Source organism: Neomonachus schauinslandi, chromosome 4, assembly GCF_002201575.2.
Source record: "Neomonachus schauinslandi chromosome 4, ASM220157v2, whole genome shotgun sequence".
Classification (NCBI taxonomy): Eukaryota; Metazoa; Chordata; class Mammalia; order Carnivora; family Phocidae; genus Neomonachus; species Neomonachus schauinslandi.
Window position 1 is genome coordinate 103,139,666 of NC_058406.1, and position 9,395 is coordinate 103,149,060.

The following is a 9,395-nucleotide window of genomic DNA, read 5'->3' on the forward strand; positions in this document are numbered from 1 at the left end:
GAAGGTACGGGTGACGTCATCGCCCAGGAGCTGGCCCGCGCGAGAACCCCATCCATCCAGACTATATGACGATTTAGACAGTGGGAAAACGGCAAGGAACTGGTCAACCAGATGACGTAATGTTTTGGGTAACGTCCCATTTTGTGACTTCTGCACAGCATGACTGACACTGGGGTTTAGTTTGAGAAAACAAAGCAAAAGGACCTACGCATCCGGGCTTCTCTCAGAGTCGACGAGGTTCTCCTCAAAGTGCCCACCAAATAGAAGCTGAGAGTTCTTTTAATTTGCATAAGTGAACTGCGGGCTTCAAAGATTGCGGCCAATAGGGAGTGAGGGGGCGGAGACGCACCTGGGACAGTCACCGCCTCCAGAGGGAAAGCAGGGGATCAGATTGGCTTCTTTCTAAGCGACAGTAGCGGAAGCCAGTCATTTTTGAGATGCCCAAATGGGGCAGGTGGGCCCGGCGCAACCAATGGGGAGAGGCATTTTCAGAAGGCCTAGGCTCCTTGCCCAATGAGGCTGGGAGGACTGTGAGGGGCTAGTTCCGAGCGGCAGTACTTAGGGCCAACCCAGTGCGGGCCTGGGAGGGGCGCAGTGCTGAACGACGGGGGTGTTGGCCAATGGCGAGTGCGGAAGCGGGCAGCCCAGACCTGGAACGCGGAGGGAGCTGAAGGAGGGGGAGGCTGAACGGGAGAGAAGCAGGAAGTAGCGGCGGCCTCGGGGAGGGCGGCGGCGGTGGCGGTGGCGGTGGGAGCAGGGTAGAGACCGCCGGGTCTCGGCCCGCACTTGGAGCGGAACAAGTAAGCATGCCTGGGGTAATACCCGCCCTTGGCCCCGCCCCCTGGGGGGGCGGGTAAATACCCCCGCCCCTCCCCCACTTGGTCAACTACCCCCTTCTCCGCGCCGCCCCCCTGGGGCGGCTTCTAGGAAGGCCCCGCCGCCGACTCCATCCCTTGAGGCTGATGGGCGAAACTCCCAGCCTGTTGAAAGCACAGCCCCTAGCCGGGTAAACGTGGAGGGAGGGTAGGGGTCCCCAAGTCCTGGCGCCCCGAGCCCAAGAGGCGTCCGAAGCACGGCCCGGTGACTGGTGGCTGCGGGATGTCGCGACCTAAAATGGTGTCCGTGTTCGGGGGCGGGGGCGGGGGAGCTGGGCCAGGCCGGAGCGGAGCCTGCACCCCGACTGGGCGCGGGTCAGCGTCCGGGCCCGGGCCGGACTCAGGCTCGTGCCCCGGGCCGCCGCGCGCCTTCGGATCACTCCTCAGTCTCGAGGGAGCCGCGGGAGTCTGCGGGAGGAGGAGGCTGTGCCGCGCCGGGACGGGAGGGGAGGAGGTGGGAGTTGGGACGGACCCCGGCCGGAGAGCTGCGAGTCACGCAAAGACCGTCCCCTCCCGACTCCTCTCTTTCCACGCGCCTCCCCTACTCCGGTGAAGTCCTGGGCCGGGAGGTGCTGCGCGGCAGCTCCCCAAGGGCCTGGCCTGGCCGGGGCCGGTCCTTCCCTTCTCACGGTGGGAGCGAGAGAAGCGCGGTGCGCCTCAGTTTCCCCAGTGGCTTCTCCTCTGTACACCCCGCCCCCTCCCCGCAACCCCGGACATGCTCGCGGCGCCGGCCCTCGGCAGATGGCAGGGACTTAATTCCGCCCGCTGCCCAGCTTGGCGGCAGCCTAATCACCCCCGGCCGCCGGCCCCTCGCCCTGCTCTGTAGGCCCCGGGCCAGGCAAAGAGCAGTGGAACCCCCTGCCGATCCAGGCCAGTTCACCCTCTTCCTGTTCAGCCCCTTCCTTTGGCTTTTGGGGAAGAACAAGAGGGAAAGGGGGGAGGGCCGGAGCCCAAGAGTCCGGGCACAGCAGCCGCAGAAAGGCCTCGGCCGTGGGGTGGGGGAAGCCTCTTTGGCCTTGAGCTCCCGCTGCTTGGTGGACCGTCGGCTCCTGGCTATCGCATGACCTCTAAGTCACTTGGACGCCAAAGGGGGAGTTGCTTGGGGAGGGCGAGTGGGCAGATGTTTTCTCCTAGTCGCCACTGATCTGTGCTCCACCGGCCCACTTTTCTGAGGGCCGGTGTGGAAGGTAGCTCGGGTTTCTCCTGGTGGGGAGAGAAGCAGGCAGAGGAGGGAGGGCCCTAGCTCTCCATCAGGGCAGAGGCAAAGGGTGGAGGGCTTTGTTTAAATCCAGAGACTGCAGAATTAAGTAGGGGGTGGTGGTGAGGGGAAACTTCCTTTTCTTCCTCTTGTTGGTCCCCTCTTCCTCCACCCTACCTTGGTCCCACCATTGCCAGCTACCACCTGCTGGGACCATCTCCAGTTTCAGTCTAAAGGCTGGCAGGAGGTGAGGGAATTGGCCCTGAGAAATAGCTTGCATCCTGGGCAGAGAATGTGTAGTGACAGAGACTTTTTCAGTTTCTTCTTCCTAGATCTAGAAACACTTGTGGGGAGAAACTGGTGAGGAACAGATCCGGGTCCCCCCCAAGCTTCAGGCTGGCCATGTTGGTTTAGTGCCACATGCGTCTTGTGGGATTTTGTGTGTGTGTGTGTGCACGCGCACACGTGCGCGTGCGCATGCACACTCACTGGGCCAGGTTGGGGTTGGGCAAGACTTCCTGGACTGGTGTTGCCAAGGGAAAATGAAAAGAGTGAGGAGTTTGAATTAGGAGCTCAGAGCAGGAATGACAGGGGTAAGGGGGCTTGGCTTTTCCCCTATGTGGCGGTCGTGCTGGATGTTACCCTGGAGTTTGGCCCTGAGAGAGCAAGATGGGGAGGGAGGGAGAGAGGAGGGGCTGGCCCCGGGAGGGCAGAGGCACTCTGGGGAAGGTAGGTGAGCTAGCGGCAGGTGTTTGTGACAGGAGAGGCCTAGGCTGGGGCCCTTGTGACCAGGCTGCCGTCACGGTTTTCCCCTGTCTTTTGTCTTTGTCTCTTTCTGTTCCTGTGTCTTATTCTGTCCATCTTGGTCTCTTGGGTGATTTCCCTGAGTCCACTTCTCCTTGTTAACCAAGCTAGATCTCCAGGTGCCAGTGGTCTCCCCAAGTCCCTAGACTTGACCCCTGACTCTTGTCTCTGACCCCAGCCCCAGATTCCCAGTGCTTTCTCCTTCCCAGTTCCTCCTTGACCTGACATGTCCTTTTTTGTCCCAGCTGTAATAATAAATCCTATTCTGGGTTCTGACTCTCAGGGTTATGATTCATATTGTGCTCAGAATCACCCTGTGATATATGGGTTACTTGCCTCCCCTTTCAAAAGTAAGGCAGTGGACATCAGGCCATTGATAAAGCTGGAACTAGAATCATTTCTTCATCTTGGCTTAAGTCACTGTCCCTTTGTACACATGGCCTTTCAGATCTCTGTGAACCCCCAGAAGATCCATGAAGAATTATGAATGGATCCCATGCTGCCATGAATGAGCCCTTAGACCCAGAGCGTCCTGTACATCTTCCTCCTTAATAGTGGTATTGATTAATTGATGGGTTTTTTGCTGGGCACAGGAGGGGCCGAGGTGGTTTCAACCAAGATCTTCACTGAACTCCCTCTGTCTCTGTTATCCTTGTCTCTCAGCTGTATTTCTGAAAAGTTCCTTTTCTTCTGCTTTCTCTCAATCTTGGTGTCTTCCCTGGAATGTGCACATAACCTACCTTTCAGTTTTAGGGTTTGGCAAACCAGGTACCTCCACCAGCTCTAGGATTTGCGCTGTGGTAAAAGTGTACCCAAGTCAGACTGTGCATGGTCCCGAGAGGATAAATATGGAGATCCCAAGGGAGGTGGGCCAGGGTTCCTGCCTCCTGAAGGCTAAGTTTCTTGCTCTTTTTTTCTGTTTTCATCAGGTCTGGGACCTGCTGCCATGGGGGACATGAAGACCCCTGATTTTGATGACCTCCTTGCTGCGTTTGACATTCCCGATATTGACGCAAATGAAGCCATCCACTCTGGGCCAGAAGAAAACGAAGGGCCTGGTGGCTCAGGAAAGCCAGAACCCAGTGTAGGAGGTGACTCTGGAGAAGCAACGGCAGCAGCTTCCAGGGATGGCCCCGAGGTTCCAGCCCAGGCCTCTGATCATGGCCTGCCGCCGCCAGACATCTCAGCAGTCAGCGTCATTGTCAAGAACACTGTGTGTCCTGAGCAGCCTGAGTCCCCGGCTGGGAGTTCAGGAGGGGAAGGGGCCCGGGCTGGGGGGGTGACTAAGGAAGGGCCTGTGGGGCCTCGTCTGATGCAGAATGGTTTTGGGGGCCCTGAGTCATCCCTTCCAGGTACACCCCACTCTCCAGCTCCTCCCAGTGGGGCTACCTGGAAAGAAAAAGCCATGGAAGGCAAAGCTCCTTTGGACCTCTTTGCTCATTTTGGGCCTGAGCCAGGGGAGCACCCTGATCCCCTCCCTCCCTCTGCACCTTCCCCGCCTCGGGAAGGGGCCATGACCCCACCTCCTTTCCCCTCTCCCTTTGAGCTGTCCCGGGAGAATGGCCCAGCCTTGCTGCCACCTGGTTCTCCCCCACCGCTGGGGACCATGAAGCAAGACAGCTGCAGCCCCCTTCATCCTCAGGGCCTAGCCGGGCTAGGCTCTGGCTCGAGCCCTGAGGCCACGGGCGTTTCTGCCAGCGCCTCGCCTCCCGGGGTTGCTGGGTTGCCCTTCTTCAAGCAGTCTCCCGGGCATCAGAGCCCTGCTGCCTCCCCCAAAGTGCCCCGCTGTCAGCCCCTGAAGGAAGAAGAGGAGGAGGGGCCGGTGGATAAGCCTTCCCCCGAAAGTCCCCAGAGTCCCTCTAGTGGAGCTGAGGCTGCAGATGAGGACAGCAATGACTCCCCTGCCTCTTCCAGCTCCTCAAGGCCTCTCAAGGTGCGGATCAAGACCATTAAAACATCCTGCGGGAATATCACAAGGACGGTAACCCGGGTCCCCTCAGACCCTGATCCTCCTGCCCCTTTGGCTGAGGGGACCCTCCTGGCTGAGGCTGGCCTCCTGAAGCTGTCCCCTGCAACCTCGACCCCTGAGGGTCCAAAGGTGGTGAGCGTCCAGCTGGGTGACGGCACAAGGCTAAAGGGCACCGTGCTGCCCGTGGCCACCATCCAGAACGCAAGCACCGCCATGCTGATGGCGGCCAGCGTGGCCCGCAAAGCTGTCGTTCTGCCTGGGGGCGCTGCCACCAGCCCTAAGACGCTGGCTAAGAATGTGCTAGGGCTGGTGCCCCAAGCCCTGCCCAAGGTGGAGGGGCGGGCAGGGCTGGGGACCGGGGGGCAGAAGGTGAACGGTGCCTCGGTGGTGATGGTGCAGCCTTCCAAGGCGGCCACCGGGCCAGGTGCAGGGGGTGGCACGGTGATCTCGCGGACCCAGTCCAGCCTGGTGGAGGCCTTCAACAAGATCCTCAACAGCAAGAACCTGCTGCCTGCCTACCGGCCCAACCTGAGCCCACCGGCTGAGGCCGGGCTGGCCCTGCCTCCGACAGGCTACCGCTGCCTCGAGTGTGGGGACGCCTTCTCGCTGGAGAAGAGCCTGGCGCGGCACTATGACCGCCGGAGCATGCGCATCGAGGTCACCTGCAACCACTGCGCACGCCGCCTGGTCTTTTTCAACAAGTGCAGCCTGCTGCTGCACGCCCGAGAGCACAAGGACAAAGGGCTCGTCATGCAGTGCTCACACCTGGTCATGAGGCCCGTCGCCCTGGACCAGATGGTGGGGCAGCCGGACATCACGCCCCTGCTGGCTGTCCCGCCCGCCCTCGGACCTCCAGCCTTGCCTGCCTTGGGCAAGGGTGACGGGGCCATCACTGCCGCCATTACCGCCGTTGCCGCTGAGGCCCCTGTGCTGCCGCTCTCGTCTGAGCCGCCTGCTGCCCCTGCCACCTCGGCCTACACGTGCTTTCGCTGCCTAGAGTGCAAGGAGCAGTGCCGGGACAAGGCTGGCATGGCTGCCCACTTCCAGCAGCTCGGGCCCCCTGCCCCCGGGGCCAGCAGCACTGTGAGTTCCCTTTCGCGGCGCTTCCCGGGGGTAGAGGCCGCCGCCATGAGAGTAGGATCTGGGAAGGTGGTGGGGGCTCGGTCAGGAGAAGTCATGGGGGACAGGCCACTCCTCACCGACTTCCCTTCTTTCCGCCCCCTCGACAGGTGTGCCCAACCTGCCCCATGATGCTCCCCAATCGCTGCAGCTTCAGTGCCCACCAGCGCATGCATAAGAACCGGCCTCCCCATGTCTGCCCGGAGTGTGGGGGCAACTTCCTGCAAGCCAATTTTCAGACCCATCTTCGGGAGGCCTGTCTACATCTGTCTCGCCGTGTGGGCTACAGGTGCCTCCTGCCTCTCCTACCCACAGTCTGGCCACTGCCCCCCACCCCCAGGCCCCCCCAGCACTTTACGGCCTCCTGTGTCCCAGCACCAGCCTTTTAGCTGGCCTGTCAGGGAGCGCCCCATCTCGTGCTGAACCCCTCAGGCTGAGGTCTGTCTGTCCCTGCCCCGCTTCGGCCTCCGCGGGCCTCCTCTCCCCACCTTGCTCGTGCCCCACCGCGGCCGCCGTGGACCTCTGAGTCCAGCAGTTCCCAGGGGTGACCGGGCTGGGGCACGGGCTGGAGACGGCCTGCCTCACCTCCGCGCCCCCTGCTGCCTAGGTGCCCCAGCTGTGCGGTGGTGTTCGGGGGCGTGAACTCCATCAAGTCCCACATCCAGACGTCGCACTGCGAGGTTTTCCACAAGTGCCCCATCTGCCCCATGGCCTTCAAGTCCGCGCCCAGCGCCCATGCCCACCTGTACACCCAGCACCCCAGCTTCCACACGCAGCAGGCCAAGTGAGACCTGGCAGGGAGCGGGGTGGGCCGGAGTGGGATTGGGGCCCCGATGGGCACGGTGTCTGCACTGTCCTCTCCGCCCACACAGGATGATCTACAAGTGCGCCATGTGTGACACGGTCTTCACTCACAAACCCCTCCTCTCCTCACACTTCGACCAGCACCTGCTGCCCCAGCGTGTCAGCGTCTTTAAGTGCCCATCTTGTCCTCTGCTTTTTGCTCAGAAAAGGACCATGCTGGAACATCTTAAGGTAGAGGAGTTGAGGGACAGGGACGGGGCGCTTGGCTGTGGTGACCTGGGGCTAGGGTAACCTAACCCTCAGGAAGTGGGCGTGGGGGAGCAACGAGGCCTCTGGCAAAGCCAGGCCCTCCCCCACGGTGGCCACCCCCTTGTCTCCCTGTCACAGAACACCCATCAGTCCGGGCGCCCGGGGGAGGAGACTGCTGGGAAAGGGGCTGCGGGTGCCCTTATGACCCCCAAGGCTGAACCCGAGGACTTGGCTGTGGCTCGGGGAGGAGCAGCTGCCCCTACTGAGGACTCGTCTTCATCCTCAGAAGAAGAAGAACTACCCAGCTCTCCTGAGCCCCCTCGCCCAACCAAACGGCCCCGACGGGAACTAGGGAACAAAGGCATCAAGGGTGGGGGTGGGGGCCCTGGAGGCTGGACCTGTGGCCTTTGTCACTCCTGGTTTCCTGAGCGAGACGAGTATGTGGCTCACATGAAGAAGGAGCACGGCAAGGTGAGTGGGCCTTCCCCCTGGGACTGGGCTGTGCGGCTGTGCGAAGGGGGTCTTAGAGCCTGGCTCTGAGGTTCCCTACCCTCTGCTCTCCCAGTCAGTGAAAAAGTTTCCCTGTCGCCTGTGTGAGCGCTCCTTCTGTTCCGCCCCCAGCCTGAGGCGCCACGTCAGGGTCAATCACGAGGGTATCAAGCGAGTTTACCCATGCAGGTAACCCTTGCCGCCTCATCCGCAACGTCCCCCCCCAGCTCTCTGAGCAGCAAGTGACCTGCCCACCCCATGCCCCCAGTCCCACTAAGTACCTTCCAACCATGACTCGAGAGTGGACCAAAGGTTGAGACCTCTCTCTGCTCTGGGAACGCCCACCCCCCCCTCAAGCCACAGGCCTTGGTGTTTGGGCTAGTCTCCTGGCACCCACGTGACCCACTCTTCCCCTGCAGGTATTGCACAGAGGGAAAACGCACCTTCAGCAGCCGCCTGATCCTGGAGAAACACGTCCAGGTCCGGCATGGCTTGCCGCTCGGGGCCCAGTCCCCCGGCCGGGGGGGCACCCTGGCTCGGGGCCCCGGAGCCAGAGCCCAGGTAGGCAGAGGCCCAGCCTGCTCTTTCGGGGCGGTGGGACTGGGGAACTGCAGGGTTCTAGGCCCTGGCCTCAGGAAGCTAGGCGGGGGTGGCAGGGTCGGTGTGGGGTGATAGGGAGGCCTAATTTCTTCCCTCGCGTCGCCAGGGGCCGGGACGGAAGCGCCGCCAGTCCTCTGACTCTTGCAGTGAGGAGCCTGACAGCACAACACCTCCAGCCAAGTCCCCCAGGGGCGGGCCCGGCTCGGGAGGCCACGGCCCCCTGCGCTACCGGAGCAGCGGCTCGGTGGAGCAGAGCCTCATGGTGGGCTTGAGGGTGGATGGCGGTGCCCAGCAGTGCCTCGACTGTGGTCTGTGCTTCGCCTCCCCTGGCTCTCTGAGCAGGCACCGCTTCATCAGCCACAAGAAGAAACGGGGTGCGGGGAGCGCCAGTGCCCTGGGCCTGGGTGATGGGGAAGAAGAGGCCCCTCCTCCACTGAGGTCTGACCCAGAGGGCGGAGAGTCTCCCTTGTCGGCTTCTGGAGGCCCACTGACCTGTAAGGTCTGTGGCAAGAGCTGTGACAGCCCGCTCAACCTCAAGACCCATTTCCGCACACACGGCATGGCGTTCATCAGGGCTCGGCAAGGGGGCAGTGGGGACAACTAGGCCCGGGCCTGGACTGACCGGCCTCCCCTCCCTCTTCGGCGGGAGCCTGGGTCACTGCTGCTGTCTTGTCCCTGGGCTAGGGATTTCATTCTAATTCACGTTTTGTCCAGCTCCTCTCCCCCAGCCCCCAAACACAACAGGCTTTTGAGGATATAGTGATTTGCAGTCCCCCCTTTGGGTCTGGCCCTTGGGTCCTAGTAGAGTGGGCCCTCCATTCCTCCTTTCTGAGCCCAACACTAATTATCCTCCTGCTGCAGACCCCGAGTGGGTTGGGGTGGGAGGAGGGACTTTCCTAGGCCTGTTAGTGGGGCCCAGGGAAGGCCCCCCCCCCCCCCCCGCTGGGGCCCTCAGGAAGCTTCTCAACCCTCAAGGGCCTGGCCCTGCCCCTGCACCACCCCTCAGACTCCCTGGCACTTGAGCCCCACCCCCACCCTGCAGTGCCTTTCACTTTTTTTTTACCCAGAAATCCAGGGGGGTTGGTAGGGACGAGTCCTGTCAAGGGGGGCCCAAGGGAGAGGAGGGGACAGGCTCTCAGGAATCCTTTATTCTTGTAGTAATAATAATACTAACAGTGGGGAAATAGGAGGGAGAAAACCAGACCATTAAAACTGCTCGTGGTTTAATCCCCATTCACGCTCCTCTTTTTATGTGACCTGGATGTGGTGGACTTGGCAGGGAGGGGGA

At 61.7% G+C, this 9,395-nt stretch overlaps 1 protein-coding gene across 1 annotated transcript; it reads left to right on the top strand.

Annotated features, from left to right (window-relative positions):
* Positions 1-704: 704 nt before the first annotated feature.
* Positions 705-9,173, top strand: ZNF687 (zinc finger protein 687). Its single transcript, XM_021688018.1, has 9 exons — positions 705-800; positions 3,807-5,929; positions 6,076-6,254; positions 6,573-6,749; positions 6,838-7,000; positions 7,157-7,489; positions 7,584-7,696; positions 7,927-8,068; positions 8,214-9,173. The coding sequence occupies exons 2-9, from the start codon at positions 3,824-3,826 to the stop codon at positions 8,709-8,711; spliced, it is 3,711 nt and encodes a 1,236-aa protein (XP_021543693.1). The 5' UTR covers positions 705-800; positions 3,807-3,823; the 3' UTR covers positions 8,712-9,173.
* The last annotated feature ends 222 nt before the right edge of the window (positions 9,174-9,395 follow it).